The 26,902-nt window shown below is 41.5% G+C and overlaps 1 protein-coding gene across 2 annotated transcripts in view; it reads left to right on the plus strand.

The window, feature by feature from the left end:
- The window catches only part of LOC138201346 (neuropilin-2-like), a 91,287-nt gene that overhangs the window by 22,370 nt on the left and 42,015 nt on the right, over positions 1 to 26,902 (plus strand). For both annotated transcript variants that reach the window (XM_069154756.1, XM_069154757.1), the window contains exons 3-8: positions 1,725 to 1,906; positions 8,706 to 8,933; positions 11,278 to 11,433; positions 11,535 to 11,704; positions 16,459 to 16,614; positions 25,684 to 25,828. In XM_069154756.1, the coding sequence (XP_069010857.1) occupies positions 1,725 to 1,906; positions 8,706 to 8,933; positions 11,278 to 11,433; positions 11,535 to 11,704; positions 16,459 to 16,614; positions 25,684 to 25,828 (1,037 nt within the window). The remainder of the gene's footprint in view (positions 1 to 1,724; positions 1,907 to 8,705; positions 8,934 to 11,277; positions 11,434 to 11,534; positions 11,705 to 16,458; positions 16,615 to 25,683; positions 25,829 to 26,902) is intronic.

Below are 26,902 nucleotides of genomic sequence, written 5' to 3' on the forward strand. Positions count from 1 at the left end.
GTCCTCCTTTAAGACAAGTTGGATGAGAAATTTCTTTGCAGGAAGCTATTTTAAAAGCAGGCAGGTGTGTCTTCGGTATTCAGACACAGAGGCAACGCTCCTGCTGTGGGTCCGGACATAGGCCATAACATTTGTGGTCCGAAAACATGAAAGAAACAGGAATGAAAATAGATTTGAAGCCAGTACCTTCCTTTTATAGAGGGAGACTATTCCTAGCGCCTTTACTGCTGATGTCTACTTAATATATGGGTAATATAGGAGATAAATTTGATTTTAGAGTGCATCTTTCATGGCTTTCATGTACAAAAAGTGCAGTACCCTTCTGTTCGACAACAATGTCTTTCCTATATGGAACTACTTGGACACAAAACTACAGTAAATAAGTAGCAGCACTTAATATGATAATACAGAGAAACCATCATTTTAGTTGTTTTTATTTTTATTGGAGATGATTATTATATACATTTAACATTGGTACATAAAAGCAATCTGAATTTTAAATTTTTTTTTCTTGCAAAAACAAGATTAGAGCAGCACAGAAGAACAAACTATTTTGTGGAATTTACACGCAATAATGGAGTTTATCATATTTACTTTCTCCATTTCTTTACAGTTATGATTCACCACACTCTATAATTGTATAATAAAATCTAACATTTTTACAAGTCAAAAGGGATCAAGAAAATGCTGAAGCGACCTAAATCTGTTCCAAAAAGTGGAAAATGTGAGTTTTCTCTTCAGATTGAAGGCAGACAAGTCGAGTTACAAACATTATTGAATTAAATCTGAGCAGGATTTAAACTGCAGTCATTTGTTCCACATTAATTCATTCCTCGCATCAAAGAGTGTCAGGTTCATTCATAGTTCAAACTCTTGCCTTTGACCCTAGTGAAACAGAAACCAGAATACATGTGAGGTAGGTTTTCTTATTTGTGTAGCTCAAAAGAAAAATACCAGCCATCATTCAGTTTTCATTTCTGTTTAGCTGCCACTTTTAAAAATCCAGAAACTGATATCTGTTGCTTTAAAAATCATCACACTCATAAATCTGTTTTGCGAGTGGGGATACATAACTGCAGATTGCTGAACATGTGACGCCACTGTTTCCCTCTGTGAGCTGAACGAGAGCAGTTCATTCTACATTCACATTTTTCCTTTGTTTGTATTATAATATAGTTATAATCCCTAAAATGGTGCTCTGTGGACCACGAAGCCCACAGCAGTCGGACTGCATAATCACTTGGTTTCAGTGAAGTTTTAGAATTTCAAACCGGTTTCTTTTTTCTATTTTGCTTCATGCAAGTGCCTATTTTCATTTTGCACCATATGTGAACTGCTGGCATCCTCAGCTGCATCTATTTGAATTGTAATGCATATGCAGGAGTGCCTCCAGCCATGTAAAGATGCAAACAGTCTGCTTATTGCTTCCTTTTTAATGGCAAATTTGATGTGATGCCTGCCAAATGAAAGAACTAATAAACAGAAAAAAAGACTAATAACATCAGAGTCAGAAGATTTAACAATTTTCTCTTCCTCAAATTAAAGTCTTCTCTCCCCTTCTCTACGAAACGCCTCATTAGTATATTAATTTAACATCTTTAGAGTAATGTTGCATTTTACAAATCTCTAGAAAGCAATACAATGACATTAAAATTCAGCTCAATCTTGTTCCACAATGCTTTCAAGAAAAGAGTTATCTGTAAACAATTGTTTGTCTTTTGCAGGTATGACTATGTAGAGATCCACGATGGGAACTCTGAGTCAGCGGACCTGCTGGGGAAGCACTGCAGCAACATCGCCCCTGCACCAATCATATCATCAGGCCCTTCGCTCCACATCAAGTTTGTGTCAGACTATGCCCACCAGGGGGCGGGGTTCTCGCTGCGCTATGAAATCTTCAAAACTGGTAAGTGGATATTGATGTTGCCGGCTTTTTCAGTTTTTACTTGCAATCGTTCTTAAAAAAAAATTCCAGTACTTTGTATCGAAGTTCACAGAGAGATTAGACAAGGCAAGAGATAAGTTTAAAACTGGAAAAAATATCTGTGATACAAAATATTGTGTATTCTTTTTGGTGGTCCATTCATAAAAGCATTTTGAGGTCCAAATATTCTCACCATTTTTATTTTAGGCTTTCAGAGAGAGTTGACATGGATGCAGACTTAACTGTTGAACATTGTGATGACATCATCAGATTTTAAAACCCTTAAGCCACCAGGACACCTCAGTATATGACACTGTTGCGTGCCTGAAAAGTCTATCAAGTGAATGTGTCACTCACAAAACAGACACGATCATTGTAAAATACCATCACATTGGATATACTTAACAGTAAGTGAACAGGATTTTATAAGGAGTGCACCTATGAATAGGCTATTAGTAACTGCATTACAAGCTACTAGAGAGCTCAACATGCTTCATTAGGCGACCAAGCCATGTTTATCTCCCCCGTGTCAATGGAAATGGAGAGAAAGCGACAAGAGACACAGCAGAGGACCCTTGAGAGCCCTTTAGTCTGTCCAGGCAAGACATCTCTTCCCTCCATGGCACTTTGTGTGTGTGTGTGTGTGTGTGTGTGTGTGTGTGTGTGTGTGTGTGTGTGTGTGTGTGTGTGTGTGTGTGTGTGTGTGTGTGTGTGTGTGTGTGCCTGACATGGCTCCCCTTCACGCTGCCATGGGTCAGCCAAAGCGAGACCAATTGAGATCAAGGGCAAGTGAGACAGAGAGGAGCATAGTGTCGGCCCCACAGCCATCTTGTCCCGTTCCCCCTGAAAGCATTCCACACATGCCTGCTTAATTGAGTCCTGAGCCCTGTTCCCCTGAGATCCACACACACACACACACACACACACACACACACACACACACACACACACACACACACACACACACACACACACGCGCGCGCGCACACGCACACACACACACACGTACACACACGTACACGTACACACAGAGGGCTGAGGTTACAAACACAACACGTGTGGTTGTCGGTGTTTCTTACTTGCTGGCATCAGCCTTTTGGGATTTCTTCCATCTCTGTGTGTGTGTGTGTGTGTGTGTGTGTGTGTGTGTGTGTGTGTGTGTGTGTGTGTGTGTGTGTGTGTGTCTGTCTCTTTTGAGCATGACACCTGATGGACTTTAAAACAACAAGGGTGTCAGTGTTCACACCCTTGCTCCCCATGAGAAAAAAGAGACGGACACAGTAAAACAGATTTGTGAATCAATGCTGAACTTAAGTTTCATGGCAAACATTTCTGTGAACTTGACCATTTGGTTTTCTGCTCTATGCTTTTAGTATGTATTAAAGGCATAGTAGTTTGTAGGTGAGGTTTTTGTTTTTTTTTACCATAAAATTCACAATTCACATTTTCAGTACACGTGGGTAAAAATATGTGACGAGTGGCTTTTTTTTAGGAATTACACTGGAAGCTTTATTTTGTTCTTAATAGTTTGTAATGGGCTCTGACAAAGTGTTGTAAATCCAACAATGGTACCATTTTGTCTTCCCAAAAAAGATGATTCAATTCTTCAACTGAAATTAAAACAAATTGCACTGTTTGAGTTATAATGTCACATGACCGCAGGTATTAATTAAGCCTTTTAATAACCAATTATCACTGAAATGCATTTTAGTTGTTAGGAATGTTTAATTTTCTATTGTCAAAGAAAATCACAAAAGCCTCTATAGGGTGTCTCGGGTCTCTTAGTTTGTCTTTAACTGAATAGCTTTGCAAGTTTGTGTGTGTGTGTGCGTGTGTGCGTGCGTGCGTGCGTGCGTGCGTGCGTGCGTGCGTGCGTGCGTGCGTGTGTGCGTGCATGTGTGTGTCCAGCCTTTTCTGGCAGCAATGACAAACAAAGCCATTTGGAACATCCAAGCTGTTGTCATACTGCTAACAAGATCTTGTTATCCTGGAAGGTGCAACTGAACGTCTGGTTGCGTGGGTGACTTTGTGTGTGCGTGTGTTACACATACTGTATACCCTCACGATGAACCATCTAGAGATGTGTCTGTCTGTGGTACCATTCTGTTCAACCTGAAAGAAAGACAAAAAGCATCTCTCCTCTCCTCTCCTCTCCTCTACTCTACTCTACTCTCCTCTCCTCTGCATGTGTGCATGGTGTGAACAAACAAACTAACTTTTTTAATTCCAAAACAAATAAACGTGCCTCACTTGTGATTGTTTACAGCTCTGTTACTATGGATATTGTAGTAAAATTCCAGCCAATACGAACACAGCGGCCGGACTGTGGCAACCAATCAGATTTGACTGTCTAGGCAGTGCGCCCCCAGCTGTTATTGTGACCCAGAAATGACTAGACACACACACACACACACACACACACACACACACACACACACACACACACACACACACACACACACACACACACACACGTACAGTATATGGCTGCACTGATACAGGGCAGCTTGCCTGTCTGCACGGAAGCATTGATTCACACACACACACGCACAACGCTCATTTTTTATCATATAAGATGACTTCCTTGTAGACTTACCCCGGACCTAGCCTAAACCACCACATGCCTACAACCTCAACCCTTAATCTTAACTTTACCAAAACCTACACCTAACCCCAACCAAAAAACAAACATTAATCCGATATTAAAATGTTTACCTTGTGGGCATCAGTTTTTGACCTTAATGAGAAATGATTTCCCATAAAGCCACAGAGTGAACAAATTTCTTTGAGTCATAAAAAGCGCAACCACACCCACCCATTCACGCAAACACCTCCACACACACACACACACACACACACACACACACACACACACACACACACACACACACACACACACACACACACACACACACACACACACACACACACACAGCAGGCGGTGTAATGTGGAAGCTTTCGTGACAATCCTTCCGATTACGGCTGTTGTTTGTTTACATTCTACCCGATACCTTTCGGCACTTCCTCTCCGCCTCTGTCCGACTACCCTATAAGTCAGTTTATTAGACGGTTTAACCAATCACGTCACCTGCTGCTCCCTCCTCTGGCTTTCATTGAGGAAAGTGGATCCAGATCTGACCTAGTAACAGGCAAAAGGTGCACTGAGGTAATGCACTGAATAATAGAGACATGATTTCCTTTAAAACACACAACAAACTTCAACTTAAACATTCAACTGTTTCCTTTTGTCTGCAGAACAGCATAAAGTTCCCCTTTTGAAGCACAAATATGGCCTTACATTCTGGTTATGTACCTGAAAGATATTTTCCACTACTTCCATCTATTAATGGGCATTATAACAGGCATAGGGTGTCTGATAACAAAATTTTGCTGAGGTTTTCGTGATGTCCAGGGTGAACCCTATCTTCGCCCAAAGTGAGCTGGGATAGGCTCCAGCCCCCCCCCCCCCCGTGACCCTGTTCAGGATAAAGCGGATATAGATAATGGATGGATGGATGATTTGTTAGTAAATATTTGGATAAAGCAGATTAAGTTTTGACTAATGGTAAACTGATGCTTAAATTGTATCTACATACCATCATGAGAAGTTTCAGATATTTCCCTGAATTACATCTTTACTGCTGGCTTGCACTTAGTGAAATATGAAAGTGATTGTCTTGTGACATTTTGATTCCATATGTCAGTGGTAACCTGGTTGAGGAGGAAGTTCAGTAAGAGAAATCTAGTTTTGGTGAGGCTGAAATGTTGTGTCAGAGGAGTTTGAGCATCACAAACTTCCAACTGAGGTGGAATCCAAACACATCTTAAAAAGCGCGGCTGTGGTTTCACTGGAGCTGCTGAACTGTGTGTGGTCGCCTGCAGTGTGTGTGTGTGTTACAGTAAGTCTCCTTTGTCTGTATACAAATGTGTGTTAGAGGTCGGTGGAGGGAGGTTTCATCTGACTAACAATCCATTGTCATTAAAGATGGTTTGAATGAAAGTAGATGTGTGTATGATTATTATATGAATAATGTTGTACACTCACCATTGAGATGATTGAAAATGTTTACATGGTAACATGTCATTTAAGTGATCAACGAGCCACAAGAAACAGCACAAGATCTACCCAGCAACACACACACACACACACACACACACACACACACACACACACACACACACACACACACACACACACACACACACACACACACACACACACACACACACACCGTAATTCCTCAAACCTTACAACTGAAACGTGTGTTTCTTTCACACTTATCCAGTTCAAACAAATGGGACGTAAGGATAATAGAAGAGGAAATGAGACATGGTGGAGGGAGGTAGGCGTTACACTCAAAGAATTTGCAGAAAAGACAGACCGGAGAACAACAGGAGAAAGGAGGGCATACGTGTTTTTACAATGTCCATGAACATGAAGTAATGAGAGGAGAATAAAATCGCTGCTGGCAACAGAACTGGTCAGGCGTTCACTCTACTCACAGACACACACACACAGACACACACACACACACACACACACACACACACACACACACACACACACACACACACTCATAGGCACACAGACTCGTGTTATTCAGCGACACACTCCGCAGGGGGGCCAGACACAAGAGGACCCCCGTGAGAGACAGTGTGTGTCTGTGTGTGAGCGTGTGTTTTCCTGCGTCTGAGGTCTTTGCATGAGGGAGAAGGTCACAATAACAAGAAAATCAGTCGAGAAAGTGGGATAGAAAAAAACAGCGATATAACGAGACGATCTTTGACACACTAAAAATAGACGTTGTCGTGGAAAATGGATGGTCACGTAGACATAGAGGAGACCTTCATGAAGATTAGTAAACAAAACAGAACGGGTAGATGGTATTGAATGCATTTGTGACTATATCTGGTGTAACAGACCTGACCTAAGTCAGTCAAATGACCCGGTGAAATTCCAGAGTAAACCTGAAAGCTATGAAAGCAGGAGGAAAGACACGGTGTGTTCATTATCAGCAGAGACAAAGCATAAATAATGAAGAGAAGCAGGGTCCCACACATAAAAACCTGTATACATGCATCTTACAGTGTCTGTCAGTCCACGGTCAGTCGACAAACTGTCCATACTTATTTGCTCTCATGAGCAATTTTCCATGGAGATTAAATTCATTCTTTAAATTCGGAGCTTCAATTTCTCCGATGTGCACTGTCAACACCTGCCATCTAGCAACAAGAGCAACATTACTAGCACCTGCAGTCTGTTCATCCAGTCTGTATTTGCTGCGCATTCAGTGACATTTTGACAGCTCGCAATACACAATCAATCTGCGCAAGTCAGAATAAACCGCATCAAAGCGAAAGAACACACTTTGGGTCAAAAGCTGTTGATTAGCAAACATATAGGCAGCTGTATTGATTAAAATCAGTGTGCGTGTGTTCTGTCAGACACACTAAATATGTGACTGAAACATATCTAGTCCACAAGTTGTCACAAACTCAGAGATAAACACACATTTAAAACCACTTTGCATGCCACAATACACTCTCTCTCTTAATGTGTTCTTACTTCTCTTCATGTACTCATGCAAAGCATGAAAGCACAATAGCAGACACCCAAACAGACGGGAAAGAAATGGGTTACCATAAGAGGCTTAGACAGTGTGTGTGTGTGTGTGTGTGTGTGTGTGTGTGTGTGTGTGTGTGTGTGTGTCATACATGGTTGGCTGGGCTGGAATAATGGTCCAGTTGGTGCGACCACATTCACTCCATAATGTGTGTGTGTGAGTATTAATAGAGAGGGTATTACAGTCATGTCACAGCATGTGCGTGTGTGCTCGAGTGTGCGCGCGTATGATGATATCTAAAGCTCTTCGTAACTGCCAGACCACCCAACCATGATACCGTCAGCAGGCTGTGTGTCTGTCTTTCTCTGATATTTTTTCCGTTTCTCTCCTTCCATCTCTCGCTCACATATGTCTGCTGATTTTTCTTAAAGATTATACTGGGATTGATGCTGCCCCTGCGTTTTCCCAGGAGCTGGTAGCGATACACAGTCGGGCCTAAGTGCACTTTAGAATCACAAGCAGATGCGTTTTTCTGTTTCAGACACTCAAACTTGGGATCTCTGGCATCCATTATACTTTATATTCTTAGTCCAACTTTTTCAACTCTGCTGTATATTTGTCTGTACCAATGGCAAAGTGTAGAAAATGTTTTTTAATGAGCTTCTTTTTTTTTTTTTAAGTTGAAAACCTTGACTCAGCTGTATGTCAACTATTCCTGCTCCCTTCACGGCCATTTTGAATTTACATTACTCCTGATTTATGTATCTACCCAAAGTATTAGCATTAATGTAAAACTCCTTTTACTTAAGCACACAAATGAACACTCAGTAGCCCTGACTATTCTCTAAATACTGCATACTTACATTTAGATGTTCCCTTCTGCATTTACAGTACATAATTTGGAGTTTTATCTTAGCAGATAGCAGAGCTGTGAGTTATGAAACTGAGGCAGGTTGGCTGTGAGTTTAAAAGCACCCTCCTCCTCCTCCTCCTCCTCCTCACCTCTGGATGTCTGCCCAGAATAATATAATTAGTTTGAAGTATAATGACATGTATAATGTCTTTGGTATCTACAACATTTCCCCAACAAATTTTACACTGACATTTTTCATTTTTCCATCTAATGAGTTAAACCAACATTGGCAAGTTATTAATATACAATTTCTATCTTAGACATATATCTTAAAATATGTTTTGTCTGTGTTTCTTCATTCCAGGTTCAGACTGTTCCCGTAATTTCACCAGTCCCTCCGGTCTCATTGAGTCCCCGGGCTTCCCTGACAAATACCCCCACAACCTGGAGTGCTCCTTCATCATCATCGTTCCCTCCAGCATGGACGTCACCCTCACCTTCCTCACCTTTGACCTGGAGAACGATCCCCTGCCAGGCGGAGAGGGAGACTGCAAGTACGACTGGCTGGAAGTGTGGGACGGGCTCCCAGGAGGTACGACATTCATACTTTGGATGTGTTTTGGTTTTGGTTCGTTTAATCTGTACATTATCTGTGACAGTTATACTAAATGTGTTGACAGCGTTGATGATAATCTTGATGGAGATGTTAAACAATGATAATTCAGCCGTGTCAAGAGTCAGGACAGAGAGCAGAGTGAAAAAGAAAAGCGTGTGTGCGTACTCTGCCTTGCCTACATCGTTATTGACTGAGGTGGAGTAGCAACTATTTTAGAAGTTCTGCGTTGGTAGATGAAAGTTAAGTTCAGGCAGGATGCTGGCACCTACTGTGGAGAAACCACATAACTTTTCAAGGGGAAAATAAAATAGGAGTTGCTGAGCAGAGGGAGCAAAGAGGGGAGGTGAGAGGAGGAGTGGTAGAGGGTTAGGATATTTCTGGTCTCATTGCTGAAAGAACTGGAAGAGTTTAAAAGGACAAATCTCAGGCTCGTAGACCTTGGATCTAGTTTCAAGCGATGGAAGAGGTAGAGAGAAACAGAAGAGCAGTGGAAGGGCAGCGAAATGGTCTTCATTGCTGGGAAGACTGGAACAAAGAAACGAGATGTTGGTATGAATAAATGAAGGCCAGAAGAACTCCAGGGGAGTTCAGCAACTGGGATTGGAAAGAGGGATGCAGATACAGCTTGGAAAATAAATAAATATCTGCTGCCCTACACCATTTTATTTTAACCATTTTGTAGTTGTGATACTTTTACTTGCCATCAACAGTAAATACCAACCATTGTTTTTGAGGTTTAAAAATTTGACAATTTTACTGGAAACATCATTTGCACGTAATGCAGTTAGAAATCATCAAACAAAGACTGAGCGGCAATGCTGCTTTTATTGCTATGAACTTACTGTAAATGTGAACTGAGCCAAAGGGGCAAATGAAGGACAGAGATATGTTACACAGAAAAAGGAGGCAGCCGCAAGATAATAGAAAAATCACACAACATCTTTACTCATTCTGTAAAAGGAGATAGGTGACGAAAAAACACAATAAAAAGTATTCGGCTCTGAGTGATGGACTTACAAGAAAGATGGTGAAATGAAGTGGGCAGGGTCGAAAGGGAAGGAAAATTACTGGGTGAGAGGCAGAGGTGAAGGATGTTTAGTTTCGACCTTTGCAGGAGTGTAAAGTCGTCCACAGGAAGAGAGGACAGGAACAAGTCTAGCAGGAAAAGAGAGAGGCTGGGTGTGTTTCTTATAGTGTGAGGTTAAATGAGTGGGAAGGAGGGAGATGTTGAGAGATGGAAAGCTGGACTAAAAATCTATTTATTTAAATTAAGGGGAGAGGAGGATCACTTACTTAGACAAGAAATCAAATAGGAGACGAGATAAGAGAGAGAAAACTTAAAAGAAGCTAGAACTTTTAAAAGATTTGCTCCAATGTACATTTGAGTATCTCTGTGTTCAGTTTTTATCTCCTCTGATAAACTTCAAACCCATCCGTCCTAAATGGAGGTCACTTATTCACAGTCCATATTTTTTAAAGAAATGGAAATGAGAAGAATCTGGTCTGAAAGTTTTATTGTAAATATTAAGTATTAAAAGTATATTGCATTTGTTGGACTCTCTTCTTTTTTTTTCTTCCTGTTTTTATTTTCCTCACCACCTTCAAGAAAAAAATTATTACCATTATTTGCTCAAGAGCCCTATTTCAAATATCCGCCTATTCCAAAAGGGAAGAAAAAAATCAATACAACTGATCGATTGCTGGCTATTTTCTCTCCTCTTCTTCTTCCTCCTCCTCCTCCTCCTCCTCCTCCTCCTCCTCCACAGGCCTCCTCATGTGTGCGTAAGACAGGAGCAGGGAGTAGCAAGATGAATCCACTATCTGTGCCCTGACTCACCCCCCCCCCCCCCCCCACACACACACACCCTAGGGCTCTAAATCACACTCATCTGTTTGTGTTGACATATACAAGTTATGGTATTAGAGAAGAAGACAGTAGAGGAATCACTTAGATCCACACACACATACTGTATATATATATATATATATATATTTAGTACACACTGTAAAACCATGTCCAGTCCACTGATAGAGACGATAGATGAAGGGAAGAGAGGTGAAGACATGAGGAGGTGGAGTGATGAGCAGATGTCAGCAGAGGAAGGAGTGAAACAAATAATGATAGAGAGGGAAAACAATGCAAGTAACCAAGGATATAAATAAACAAATGTGAGTGTTAAGGGATTCACAAACAAGTGAAAGATTAATAGACTTTACACCTGAATGAGTAATCTTTCATGAGTTAAAACAAATAAATGGAGACATATTTAAATTGCTCGTTGAATTTGATCTAATCTAATAATTCTGCATTCATTAACAGTGGGTCCTCTGATTGGTCGATACTGCGGGACCAGGGTGCCTCCTGAGATCCAATCATCTACTGGGATTCTCTCTCTGTCCTTCCACACCGACATGGCTGTAGCTAAGGATGGCTTCTCAGCTCGATACAACATGACACACAAGGAAGTCAGTGAGAGTAAGTTTCAGTTAGTAGTTCGTGTTTTATTTTGAAATTATTAAAAAGAAAAGGGAATTTTGGTCAAAAACCCTCAATATTCTTCTTCTATCCTCTTTCAGCTTTCCACTGTAGTAATGCGTTCGGTATGGAGTCTGGAAAGATCACAGACGACCAGATCACTGCATCTTCAAGCTTCTATGATGATCACTGGTTGCCTCGTCAGGCACGACTCAACTACAACGACAACGGGTGGACGCCCAATGAAGACAGCAACAGGGAGTACATACAGGTACGGGTTTGTCCTCACCTGTAATTTAGAAACTTGAAGCTGTGGCATAAACAAAGTAGGTTTTAGCATAGGGTTCCTCAAACTTTCTTTCAAGTTCAATCTATTCACACTATTCTCAGTATGGGGTACAAATTCCTCACCCTAATTCTTAAATACACAATTCATATTTCTTAAGAAAAAAAGAAGTTGACTCTGCCTAAACTAAAAACAGATTGCACTCCTGTTTGAAAACCATATTTTCCTTGTGTTGACATGTCACACATAATAACTCTACCATGGATATATTTGTGTCAGTGTGTGTGTGTGTGTGTGTGCGCACGCGCATGTGTGTGTGGGATAGCGAGTGAGTGACACAGAGCGAGTGGGAGGTGTAGTGCTAACAAAGGTTTAGCAGCCAGATGCCGGGGTAAGCCATTGTTTCCTGTAGTCTAACACAGTGCCAACTTTGTGCCAACCCCGAGCTGAGCTTGAGTTATGAGGCTGTGTAGGGGAGAGAGGGAAAGAGGAAGATGAGGTTCATTCACCCCGTCGACAGAAAGGAGCAGTCAGGGAAGCCCTTTTCAGACACCTTCCATAAACAACCGATTATCTTGTTGGTTATCATGTCACGATAGTCTAACAAAGCCAGTTCACAGCTTTAGTTTTTTTTTTTGTTGTTGTTGCTTTTAAGAGCTTCTCAGGGTTATAGTCTTTGTTTCAAGTGTGCTTTGTCCTTAACTATATCTAGCTGGAAACTACAGGGACTTATCTGAATTCCCTAATGAGATTTAAAAGGTAGAAACATTGCAGCATTTTTTTTTATAAACAGTGTAAAATATCTCCCCCAAAAAAATCTCACCAATAGGCCATTATTGAATGCATCTATGGTTTTAAGGCCAGTTTTGAGAGCCGGCAACTAGTTGTTTTTTTTTAATATATATATATATACCAAAACCTGTTTGAACTATGACCCCCACAGAAATCTAATTCTTCACTGGTAGCAAATGTATACTAGTTGAGATCAGATCAAACATGGATTTGCCTATTTATTAAATTATTTTAAGTGATACAATTTATAGTAATCCATGATCGACATGCAAAACACAAGTTCTGAAGAAAGTATATCCTGTTGCAGAAATATTGTTTTTATTTGTTGATTGTTTCTCTTAATCAGAGAATTGGTGCTTCTGTGATGGCGTCAGATGGTAGAGTTTGGTTGTTCACTAATTGTAAGGTTGGCAATTCAATCCCTGGGTCTTCTTGTCCACATGCTGAAGCCTCCTTAGGCAAGACACTGAACCTCAAGTTGCTACAGATGGCAGACGAACAACTTGCATGGCAGCTTTGCCGCCATTGATGTATGAAGGGATGGATGTGAGGCACAAATTGTAAACCGCTTTAAAACCACTTAGTTAAAAAGGTCCTATCCTCTAAGTGTAGACCATTTACCATATCTTGTGAACCCTTACATTATAACCCCTTCCAAGTTTCTACTGGCCTTAGTTGTCCCTTATAGTCTGCTAACTGGTCTGTCTGTCAGCTGTAAGTCCTACATTATTCTCAATTATCCTGATTTTCTTACACAATTAACTGGAAAAGAGCCTAATATATTCTGTCATTCAGTATTTACGAACAGGACTGTAAATGGCTTTCAAGGCTGGATACAGAGACTATTCATGACTGCCATGTTGTAACCCTGCATCTGTGGGTGATCATTTATGAACAGGCAGCATCTCCTCCTCATCTCCTGGACCGATGTCAGAATCAGACAGATGTGGAATAGAAGCAGTAGTTCAGATCTTCGCTGTAGTCAGGGCTGTGGCCCAGAAAAACACAGGAAGGGACTGTGGCCAACAGGCAGCACAAGGCCAAGATCCCATCAGTCTCACATCCTTCCTGTCTTACCTCTTACAGCTGACAGCTCACTCCGTCCAGCCCACTCTCAAAAGTAGCTGACATGACACAACTCACACAACACAAATTAACTGTTAAAAGACTTTAACTGTTTTTCCTGGTATTCACATAATTGGTATGAAATCTTCAACCAATTGAAAGACCCATGATTCGGATTTTAGTGTTTGTGTTGCATCAGATCTTTACATTAAAATGGTTCACAGTTGGTTGAGATGTTGTCTTCTTGCCTCTCTCTAGTCGCTGGTGTTGTGGTTGGGTCGTTGTGTCCCTTGGAGGCTCTCAGCTGTTCCCCTGCGTTAACACCTAGCAGAGAGCACGGCCCCTACATACGTCTGTGTGTGTCTGTGTGTGTGTGTGTGTGTGTGTGTGTGTGTGTGTGTGTGCACGTGTGTGCGTGTGTGTGTGTGTGCGTGTGTGTGCGCGCGCAATAGCTTCTGTCTTGACAAACAGCTGTCACAAATGCCAACGTGCCTCTCCTTCTTGCATCTTGCACCCCGCGGTGTCTTATGACTGACTTGTGCGTGTGTGTGTGTGTGTGTGTGTGTGTGTGTGTGTGTGTGTGTGTGTGTGTGTGTGTGTGTGTGTGTGTGTGTGTGTGTGTGTGTGTCTCAGCTCAGGCATTCATGTTTTGCCAAATTGACTCAAGAGCCACGTGTGTGGTTTAAATCTCCCTCTAGGGCACTTTTTCTGCATGTATGTGCTGTTGTTCTATTCTACTCTATTCTATTCTACAGTATTCTGGCCTGGTTCACTGAAGTGTGGTGCAGATTGATGATGTGAGCGCTGGTGGCTCCGTTATTCTAACAGCTCAGTGATTGATGAGGAACCTTCTCTGGGAAGGCTCACTTAGCATCTCTCTCTCTCTTTTCTCTCTTTTTCATTTGTTCTTCACCTCCTTCTTTCCTTTTCTCCCTCTTTCTCTTTTACTCTTCATCCCTCCATCTCTTCTCGGTTCCGGACTATCGATTAGTTGTCTTGCTGGATCTGTGTCTGGCCCTACTGGTGCAGGCGTGTGTGTGTGTGTGTGTGTGTGTGTGTGTGTGTGTGTGTGTGTGTGTGTGTGTGTGTGTGTGTGTGTGTGTGTGTGTGTGTGTGTGTGTGTGTGTGTGTTGGAGGTAATCTAAAACACCTGTCTCTCTGACAGATAACAAACGCAGCATTTTACCTCCCCCGGTGTTTTGTACTATACCCCAGTGGGACACACTACAGCACACACTCACTCAGCAGACACACAACAAGTTCTGATTAATCTACAGGTTTCAACAGCTCTGATGGAGGAGAATAAATGTTATAACCTCCAGTGGAACCTTTCTCACCTCCTGTTCACTATTTGTCTGTCTTACATCCAGAGAGCTTAAAAAAAAATGTGTAATACTCATATTAAACATGAGCAGGTGTGCTATGTTCCTGATTTGGAACTAATACTATAATCCTCAAAAATATTGTTTGACTTAAAGTTTGATTAGATTATGCTTCTATTTCAGGTTTTAGTGATGCAGATTATATTTTACTTTTGGTATTTTCAGACCTGCAGTTTTTGATATTTATAAATACAACCCAGCAGTTCTTTCTCACTGGTGCACTTCATTAGCAGTGTTAAAACCCGGTATCATGGCAAAATGTGAAATAGACACGCTTTATAGGCGTGCCAGTTACATGTTTTCCTGTACTGGACAAAAATGGAACCTACTGCATGCGTAGAGCCATGTGATATACAGGAAAATGAAACTTAAAGGCAAAACACGTGGTTAGGGGTTCGGAAAAACAACATGGTTGGAGTTAGGGAAAAAAACAAACATGATTGGCGTTAGGAAACAAAAAAACAACTCAACAAAACCCTTGTCAATTCCTGGTTTCAAACCTCATCGTCCTACATGGCAGTCTGTGACTAACACCACCAAGCCACCCAGGACATTGGGCACATGATTCCGCGTGACATGACATTTACGTACGTGTAAGTTTCGCCCTTTCAAAATGTGTAACTGTCACACAAACACAAAAGCGACAAAGCGTGGTTATATCACGTTTTTCTGTATAATACTGAATTTTGAGAATTTGTTTTGTAATGCACCTTTGCATATTGAGAGAGTCTATACAAATATTTTTTTTTCTTACTCTCCATTGTTATTTTGATCACTACATTGTTCTGTTTGGACTACTCATTTTGGGCTCCGTAGTGCAAAACAAATGTCTATCTACTTGAGGGACCTTGAAATTAAAGAGGGTGAAGCCAGCAGCCGGCTCAATGCTGTCCACGTATAACGCAACACAGCCAGCAGCATGCCAGACACGTAGCGTAGCATCCACAATCAGGATGGGGAGGTGATTATAGCTATTGTATGGGAGGAAATTAAAATGAGCCCCAGGTCATTACTATCGATCTGTCAGGAGAGAGAGAGACACAGAAAGGGGAGAAACAGAGAGAAGGAGACGAGGAGGGGAGGAAAGGCCTGAAGGTGGGAGATGGATGCTGATAAGTTCAGGTGAATATTTGTGTGATGATTTTGTTTGTCCATTTTCAACCACTTTTATACTTAAAGGACCTTAATGATGAGGACATTCTGGCAGGTTTAAAATGTTTGAAATAAGAAATAGGAATACAATTTGATAGGTAAGGTTAGGAAATGTCTCTGAATCTGTCTCTTTAACAGACAAGTCAGCTTTTTCTTTCCTTTTTAACTATTTCTATATTTTAGTACTAATAGTTGTTTTTTGTTAAAGCTGCCCTGGGTCACTCTGTTTCTGCGTTTTTATACTCCTTCGGAAACTAACTAAATGATCTGTTCTCTTTTTGCATTCTCTAATGTTGTTTTTTTTTTTTATCATAAAATATATAAATAAACCTCTTTCCCTACTAACAGGTGGACCTCCATACTCTGAAGGTGCTAACTGGTATCGCCACACAGGGCGCCATTTCGAAGGAAACTCAGAAGGCGTACCATGTTACCACATTCAAGCTGGAGGTCAGCACTAATGGAGAGGACTGGATGGTCTACAGACATGGCAAGAACCATAAGGTAGGCACAAACACAAGTGGGAGGAGCTGCAAAACGGTCAGGCGCAACTAGAGAAACTTTATTTTAGGTGACACGCATGCCTCAACATGCAGTCTCGAGGAAGAGGTTGAGAGAAATACGAGATGGAATATATGCAGCAAGACTTTGACCACAAGCCCGAAATTTAACCGGTGTCTGCAATTACAGCCGTTCCACTGCCATTCAGTTGGCTTCATTTAAAGGGTTTATGACCGAGCCAGAAACAGCGCAGGTCTCTGAGCTCCGAGTGATACCTTACATCATTGTATGCAACTACATTTACACTGCACATTCTGCTTTTCGCATCCAATCTGGTTTGTGTTACTTTGTGGTCCGAGTTCTGCCTGGTGTCGACCTGATTGCGAGGTTTCTAAGCTGTTTCTCTCAGCGGTGTTAAGGCATGATATGTCATCAGTGAGTATATGTCTGGGGGGTGCCAGGTAGAAATGAAGCAGGCTGCACCGAGAGACTTAATGGTTGGAACTTTAATTAAAGTAAAAGAGCATTCCACTGGTTGTGGCTGGTTTTTCCATCACAGCCGTCCTCCCACTGCTCGTGGTCACACATGTTTGTCCTGCGGTCTAACGCCACGTCTAGCCTTGTGCCATAAACTCTTATTCCTTCATGAACGCTAATGCATGCACACACTCACAGATGTATGTATTTTGCTCCGAGAGAGAAACCGGAGATTCAGTCTAACCATCTGGGGTTGCTTTGTGGACTGCAGATCCCATAAGGCTTATAGTGAAAGCCAACTCCCACAAAATGATAAATGGATAAAACAGCATAGAAAATAAAAAAAATATATATATTGAGGGATGGTAGAGGAAAGAGGCAGGGGAAGTGAATGTCTTTTTCAGTCATGTTTACATCTATCAAGCTTAGGCAACAGTTATTTCTTCATACAAAAAATTGTTTTAATTTTGGTCATTTAATTGGTGCAGTATGCAGGAATAAATTTGCAGGAATAAACTGCATCTTTTGTACAATAAAAAGAAGACTCGGCACTCAGTTAAAAAGGGGATCAACTGAACAATCAGTCAATTTAATGCCCATTTAGTTGTATTGTCAGTCATGTGCTGAGTTTCACAGGACGCCGACATCAGGCTACGAAACAGTCAAAATCCAATATGCAAAGCAGATTAATGACAATGTTTTGAGGTTCGTTGTTGGAGTCACCACCTATAATCCCCCTCGATTCCCTCATAACCCTGGAAAGCTGCTTCGAGCTGAATACCAAGAGAAGACGAATGTGTGCATATGAATGCGTGTGTTTGAGGAGGAGGGGTCTAGAATAAATCAGCAGCGTCGAATTAGAACACACACACACACACACACGCACACACACACACACACACACACACACACAGATAGATACACACTCAAACCAACTGGTGAGGGTCTTTTCAGCCATTTGGCTCCCTTGTATGTCAGTCTGTGCAGTAAGCTGATGGTTCAGCTCCTGGCTGTCAGTCACTGCACTTAAACCACTACTGTATGTCATTGTCTCGTTGGTGCATCATGGATATTAATCAGATATACAGTATAATTATAAAGTATACATGCATACAGAGTGGTCTTTATGTCATGGTACAAGAGAGATAAAAGATGCCGAGTGAAGCTAGAACAGAAAAAAATGAGGAAAAAATGCCATGTGTGATGGTTATTTATCTGATGATGAAACAATAGTGTCAGCATTTTGGTGCCTGATGTCCTCTCACAGTTGACACACCTCAGATGTCCACTCAGCTTCGGCCTTGCTATGCTGACTGTCTCTATCATCTTTCAGGGTGTAAGAGTGAGAGTGTTTTTTTTTTTTTAATGCAAGAAAGACATGAATCACTCACCAGCGCTGGCCAAGATCTTTTGGCAGAGTGTTTTATACCTTAGTTTTAGTGTTTAAAATGCTGCGTCTGCATTCACAGGATGATTCAAGGAAATAGTTTTCATAATTGGGAGCAGATTCTGGATCACTGCATGCAGGGATCAGTGTTTAAGTATGTAATATTTTTTCTTTTGTCTCAAATTAAATCTACATGAAAGGCTCATTTATCAACATACTTTTGAGAAAGTGTAGCTTTTTTCTCATGCTACGGATATACAGAAATGCCCTGACCCCTTTCTGTTAACTGGTTGAACCTGCTTTGAACTGTACATCCATCCATCCATTCATCCATTCATCTCTTCCTTGACATTTTCATTCACTCACCCCTTTACTACTTCAACCAAAATCTCTTCATCAATCAATTTCTACCTCCTTGTCTCCTCATTCACTCTCGTCAAATCTTCATTTACTCTTTCCTTCCACTCTTGCACTCTTTTTTTTTGTCTCTCCTCTTTTCCCTCCTGCAGCACTACATCATTTTGTTCTCCCTCTCCCCGTAGGTCTCTGAGAAAGTCATCATGAAAAAGACAGGCACGTTTATGCTGCTTAAACAAATGACTTTTTTGTGCTTGGCTACAGTGATGGTTCAGTATGTGTGTGTGTGTGTGTGTGTGTGTGTGTGTGTGTGTGTTAAGCTGAAACAATTATTGAATTAGTGTTTTATGAGCAGGAGGGATTAAAGGAGGACAACAATTTATGGGAGCCACATGGATAGAAGAAAAGAAAACTATAAGCACAACATTGTATGTATTAATGCAAACATACCAATGCTTGTTCATAGGTGCAAAGACACATACAAACACAGCACATGCATGTATGTGGACAGATTTATGTTTACATTCTCTTTCTTACTGTATGTTAACATTTGTCTCAGATAAGTAGCTCTTAATAAAGCAGCCACTGTGCACACAAACGCACACACACACACACACACACACACACACACACACACACACACACACACACACACACACACACACACACACACACACACACACACACACACATTGGATTTAAACATCTGGGATCGAGCCCAGAGGGGCGGCGCTGCTGTCACACAGCATCACGATGATTTGTGTGATCTGTAATGTATTTGATAATGTCATTAAAGGCCTGTTGTGAACCAGATGGGACATATGGAATATATGTTAACGTGTAGGAACTTTTTGGGCAGAAAAGAGAAAGTAACATTTATACATAATTTGTTCCTGCGTCATACTGACAGATACGGCCAGCAAAAAAATACAATGCTATCTGTATATCTTTTATTCTATTCATTGATACAAAATTGCCCGTGGGGCCTAGTTATAGGGGGCCGAGCACATGACAAGAGAAAAGCAGCTATTTTCAGTGACCCCAGGTCTCGGGTGAAAAAATAATGTCTCCGTTTCCGTCTTTGTCTCGAGCAGTTTGGGACTTTCTGTGGATAGCTACATTTAAACTTGACATGGTACAAATGTCTTTACGTAGCCCTCCTGAATTGCTGCAGGCAGACCTGTCTGTGGCCATTACAACACTGGACCTCGGCCAAGACCAAAACCTCCTATTCCCACTTTAATCTGTGGGAGTGAGGATGGATGGAGAGAGAGGGATGGAGGGGGGAGACGTGGGTGGAATGGGAGGGAAGGAGAGGGATCGTGATGGGAGGAAAGCTGAGAAAAAAAATGGCAAAAGAAGAAGTGGAAAAAAAACCAAGTGAAAGATTAAGTAGTCAAGCGTTGAACAGATAGCGAGAGAGGAGAAACGGAGCAGTATAGAGGGAGGAAAAGAGGTGGAAAACCAGAGGGAGAACAGGCAGGTTCATAGGGGAACAAGTGAGTGAAGGAAAGAGGCAGACGAAGGGGAAAGAAGCGTTCATGGGGGAATCACGGAGCAAAAAGAAAGAGGGATGGACGGATGAACGGAGGGAAGAAGGAGAGGGGGAATAATGAGAATAACAGACAAGGGTGTTGACCACAAATCCCTCTGGATAGATCAGAGGTCTCAGCAACACAGCCTGGAAGGATGTCAGGAGAGGGGAAAGAAAATAAAGCGACTGAGAAGAGAGAGGAAGGCTGCGAGGTTAGGGAGAGGCAGAGGAGGAGGGCAGGGTCAAAGGAGACCGGGAGAAAAGAGTTTGTGACAAATGAAGAAAGAAAAGCAGGGAGGAAAAGAGAGAAAAGGGACAAAGAGGGATATTATAAAGGTGCCATGTGTCATTCTGTGTCTGAGATTTGTGTATTGTACTGTCACACACACTTGGATTCACCTGTCAGCGGCAGGTGCTTCCCTGAAGTCTGTGTGTGTGTGTGCATGTATTCGTCCTTGTGTGATGAAATGAGAGGAGATGGGGGATGGTGGGAGTGCTTTACTATTTTATAACTTGATGCACACACACACACACATAACTCACTCAGCACGGACATTTGAATAATTCAGCATGTCTGCACTGGTCCTCTGTGGCTGACTGACTGTGGCCCCGCAGGCTTACGACATGGCCACACACACACTCGCATACCTGTTCTGCGCTTTTCCATGAGGGGAACATATTCATTTGTCATTCGCTTTTCCTGTAGTTATACACTAGATCCGATACGTTGACTTGTGCCGGCAAACCAGAATCGGCTACCCTGCACTCAGCTATTCAGTAGAGCAGGTGTGTGTGTAAATTAATTCACTTCACGTCCGTCACCTTTGAACTTCACTGAGAGATTAAAGCATCATTTAAACTTTCACGGTGTTTTGTTAAGTGACATTTTTACTTGTTTTTGTGTGTATGTGTGTGTGAGAAAAAGGGAGGATGGGGTAGAGACAGAAGTGTAAAAGGTAATCATCTGTTCACCCTACACCTTTCCTGGTGTCAGCTTCCCTTGTCTCCTCACATTGGTGGAAACATCGGACCATTAACTAACGCAGACAGACTCTCAAAACACACACACACACACACACACACACACACACACACACACACACACACACACACACACACACACACACACACACACACACACACACACACACCACTTCCTAACCTGAGCTGAGTTGCAGGTGTAGGCCATTAGCTGATTGTTATTGAAGCATTTTAGCCAGCAACTGTTAACAGTGAATTTAGGAGTGTACGACCTCAGGGATGCTACGTATCCCCTTACATCTACTCTCTGGATTCTCACTGAAGAGCCACAACCTGGGAGCTGTTACAGGAATGATAACACATTTGCCAGAAAGTGTGCAAAAACATGTGTGGTGGTGACCTTTGACAGTAATTGTTCCTGGTTTTTGTTTTTTCATGTTTCCGAGCCCATTGTCTCACTGAAAACGTCAATATAGGTCGGTTATTGACAGATTTTCAAACAACCTTTATTTATGTTTACTGTGACCTCTAGTGGTCGTAATAATTATGATGAGGAAACTGGAGGAAGTCAGGTGAGGCATCATAAAGAATTATCAAATTCGAGTATGGAGGAAAGTTTGGGGTTGTTGGATAGATCAAACACAGGATTTTCCCCCAAGAAACCGCTGTTCATTTCCCGAGTGAAAACAAAAGTGAGCACTGACTTATCTTAACTTACACAATGTATTTAACTTACAGAACGTAAGAAATAAATGTAGGTATTTATACTAAACTATGAGCTTGTCCTATCCTAAACCTAACCAAACTGTGATGTGTCACAAAGTTAACTAAGTATTTATTATCATTACCATGCTGATGAAGATGCGGTATGTCTGTCTCTGGTCATCGCTCAAATTACTATTTTGCCTTTAAGTGTAAGGATGTGTTTGTCCTATAGAAGGCGCTTAAAACGGTTATGTTGTTTTGGAAGTCAAGGAAAATTGAAGATTGTGTTCTTTCGGTATGACGATGTTTTCTGTTTTAAGTCTGCTACCGAAGAGATCTCATTTTGTTTGATATCATCATGAAAAAACAGTTACAACATTGGAAGCTACAACTAGCTTCAATTTCAACTGCGTTTGGTGGCAGATGCCAGATTCATGTCGAAGGACAACATGTATACATCTCTGAGAAGCCTGTCACACACACTCATGCACACACTACTTTGTTAAGAGCTTGTAAAGCACAGCACCAGGGTTAGGCAAACATACATGTGCACAGAAAGACTCATGCATGTACTCAACTATGTACACTCTTATGTAGGCTACCCATACATAAACGAGTGTATGTGTGCATGTGGGTGTGTACATGTGTTGAAGAAATGTTTCAGCGTGTACCAAGGGAAATCAGAAAGCACCCGCCAGGCCCAACAACTCCTCAGAGTGAGACTTCATAATTACACTTTTACACGCCGACACACACTGACAAACACACACAGTTGTAATTACAGTCTGCTGCCACAATCCCATTAAGTCTTTTGTGGCCTTTAGGCATTTTTCCATCATTTAACTGGTCACAGTTTTTAGTATGAAGTCCTTTTGTAAGAGCATGAAGTCACTGGGGATGACTTTGTGTCATTCACGCACCGGGTCAGGGGTTCAATTCCCAGCTGGCCCAGTGGCCTGCTTCTGTTACTGCAAGTGAGAAACTCCTTTCATCCATATTTTGTCACCCCTGACGGGTTCCTGCGGTTTAATGGATCGAGAACCAGAATGAAATTGTAAATTTACACACAAAGAGATGCACACACACACACACACACACACACACCTAAAACAAAGCAAACATCTATAAATGCGTATCCAAGCAAGTAATTGCAAGGCCTTTGGCTTTGTTGAATAAGACTTACTGCTCTGTAATAAACACACCATAATGTGTTTTCAGTACTAATGTAACATAATAGAAAGAGTGTTAGAGTCACAGAGGGAAAACAACCTTCTTCTTTCTTTTGCATGGATTTCTTCCTTAAACCTGCAGCAGTATATCATCACGGCAGCGAGAGAGAGATGTCAAAGAGGAAAATAGAGAGGCGCAGAGGGAGGGAAATGATAGGGAGAGGAGCAGAAGCCCAGCTGTGTTTTCCTGTGGAGAGCCTAACAGAGATGACTGTTGCAGAGATAGAGATAGAGAGAGAGGGAGACGTGACACTCTGTCAGATAGACAGGGAAATATAAGTATATAAAGTCTTGATGTCAAGAGACAAAAAGAGTGCTTCTGGACATGTGCACTTGCATTCAATTTCCTTTTATATGTATTATTGTGTGTTTTCACAGGAAATCATTCTGTGTGTGTGTGTGTGTGTGTGTGTGTGTGTGTGTGTGTGTGTGTGTGTGTGTGTGTGTGTGTGTGTGTGTGTGTGTGTGTGTGTGTTGCGTGTGTGTGAGCTCGGAGGGGACTGTGTGAGGATGGAAAGACAGTCTGTGTGTGTGTGTGTAAGACAGTGGTGTCTGGAAGCAGTTTATTAATGAATATCATATGTGTGTGTGTGTGTGTGTGTGTGTGTGTGTGTGTGTGTGTGTGTGTGTGTGTGTGTGTGTGTGTGTGTGTGTGTGTGTGTGTGCATTGAGGGGTGACAGCACTCATGAGGGAGTAAAGATGTTTTCCTGTGTGTGCGGTTGAGTCAAGGGGACGTGAGAAGAGGATGCTCTCCCACACACTTACATCCTTGATTTATTACACATTGCATGCCCTCAGACTGACAGTGTGTGAGTGTGTAAGTAAACCTTTGCACTCATTCCTTCCTTTGTGAACACACACCATATGAAATCATTTTTACTCAATTATGTTGTTGTAAATAATAACAACTGTGGACTGAGCCTTGTTAGCCCCGATGTCATGTTTGCATGGGAACACATTCTGATGCCACCTTCATACCTAACTCACAGATATCGGATATTTATGTTTTTGTGCCACGCTTGAAAAGAAAGCAAATAACTCTGTTTCCCAGCTTGCTGAACTATTTTTTTTTAAGGGTCATTATTTTTTCCACTTAACCCTAAATTTCTTTTAGTGAAACAGTTTACCACTGGGTAATGAGTAATCAGCCATGCTAACGGCTCTATGACTTACTGTGGGAACAGTGGGGCTTTAAGCTAATTCTGAAGCAAACATCGTAATGCTGTGCAAAAACAATGTGAACAAAGTGATTTTTATGAGATATATAGTTCACTGTGTCACCATCTGGGTTATATTTGTTAACATGGTGCTAACAATGGTTAAGTAACACAGAAACTTAGACACAAATCTGAGTGAATGTGTGTACCAAATTTCAGGGCGGTCCATCCAGCAATTGTCAAGAAAACACACATGTGGTGTATAAAGTAGACTCCCTGAAAGTTACACTACACTACAAAAGTCCAGAATTCTTACCAGAAAAGGACTTTGGTAAAAGTTCAAATCACCTGTTTGAAAATTACTTGGGTAAAAATCTTAAAGTAGGCTACTGTACATAAGTATAAAAAGTATTATTTTTTTTTAATAATAATAATTGTCCTCAAGTATTAAAAATAAAAGCAAGTGGTCAGTATTTCAAAGTTTATTCTTTCAAAGAGACACTAACATTTGTTGAACTGGGGCCTCTTTAGCTACAAATGAAAATCAGGATTAATGTTATTTAATTATGATGATGTATTCTCAGTTTGCTAGTATCTGCCATGCCGGAGCTTGAATGGAAACAGAAACCTAACCTGGGCTTTGAGAGCACTTGCACATTAAGGTGATTTACTGATGGTCAAGCTTGCAAGCTAGGACCTCGGATTCACCAAACCTGCTTGGTGCAGTCCCATCAGGCTATCAAATTTCTTCAGGTTTCATTTTGTAGAAACATAGAAACCTGGGGAAAATGTTTTGGAATAAAAGAATATACACTTTATTTCGGAAATGTAGTGGAGTAAAATTTAAAGTTTACAAAAATAAACTGACCAAAGTCATTTAGATACATTGTTTTATGAAAATCCATTGAATTGCTGTTTAGATATTTGAGTCTGGACCAAAGTGGTGAACAGACAAACTGATCAACTGATCAACCAACTGACTAACAAGCTGAAACTGCACTTAACCTCCAGGTCCAGTGTCTCTTTGGGGAACTTTATGAGGGTAAACTCCTCTGACCTTGCCTTTAATTATAATTTTTTTCTGCAGAGAACGGTTGTACATTTATATTTAGTATATAGATGCAAATAAATGATGTTGCTATATTAGGATTAATCCATTATCTACACAGAGGTCCCACATTCACTCTCCTGCTTGGGATAACAAAGAGGTCTTATTAAATGTCTCTGTTCCTCTATGTCTACAGGTTTTCCATGCCAACACTGATGCTACTGAGGTGGTTCTCAATCGGATCCCGCAGCCAGTTTTGGCCCGCTTTGTACGAATCAGACCTCAGACGTGGAAGACCGGCATCGCAATGCGTTTCGAGCTTTACGGCTGTCAGATCACGGGTAAGAAAGATGAAGCATCTAAATTTTCAGTTTCTCAGACTTTTCTTTTGGTCCGTCTCCTTATGGGATTCTTTTGAAAACACAGTAGTCATTTTGCCAAGTTTTGTACCCGTGATATACTGGCTTTTACACTGGGTCAGAAGGTGGGTCATGGCAAAAATAACTCAAACAAACATTCCCTGGAAAAGAACTCGCAAATGTGAAAGGGTATTTTTTTTTTCCCTTTTCATTTATATCATCTAATGATAAATATTCCTATAAATTGTCCATCCATCTATCTTATTCATAATTATATCCCTACTTTGCTTTCATCTACTTCTGTCTTTCACTTTCACAGAGCACACCCACCCTCATGTTCCCTCACACTCTTGCCCTCGCTCTTTCATATACATATCCCCTTCTCTGTCTCCCACTCACAGATCACACACACACACACACACACACACACACACACACACACACACACACATGCACACATGCACACACTCAGTCCTAATAGAATAATACTAGAGTGTGATGTGTGGGTGATAACATCAGAGAGTAACAGGCTCTCAGCTTTCATCTGCAGCCCTGGCAAACAAACACGATTTCAACCAGCATAATCAGCTCAATACTATAAATAGATAAAACTTAATTAGACTGTCTGTGTTTGTGTGTGTGTCTGTGCGTATAGAAACGGTAAAAAAGACAGAAAGAGTTGCAATGTGTGTGTGTGTGTGTGTGTGTGTGTGTGTGTGTCTCTCTCTCTCTGTGTGTGTGTGTGTGTATGTGTGTTTGTCTGTGTGTCTGTCTGTGTGTGTATGTGTGTGGGTCTGTGTGTCCCAGCTCGACTGTATCATTATTAGGTTAGGGCCTCTCTGCAGCCACCGTAGTGGCCATTGAGAGGGACAGATATGCTCTTATCCAGGAGGGCTATTTCAGCACCCACACCAATCACAATCACACTGAAACAATATGATACTGCTTGTGTGTGTGTGTGTGTGAGTGTGTGTGTGTGTGTGTGTGTGTGTGTGTGTGTGTGTGTGTGTGTGTGTGTGATCGAGAGAGACAGGGATGTGGAATATATCAGGTATC

This window comes from Embiotoca jacksoni, unplaced genomic scaffold (assembly GCF_022577435.1).
Source record: "Embiotoca jacksoni isolate LCO1_2020_lvr unplaced genomic scaffold, fEmbJac1.0.p SCAF_2, whole genome shotgun sequence".
Classification (NCBI taxonomy): domain Eukaryota; kingdom Metazoa; phylum Chordata; class Actinopteri; family Embiotocidae; genus Embiotoca; species Embiotoca jacksoni.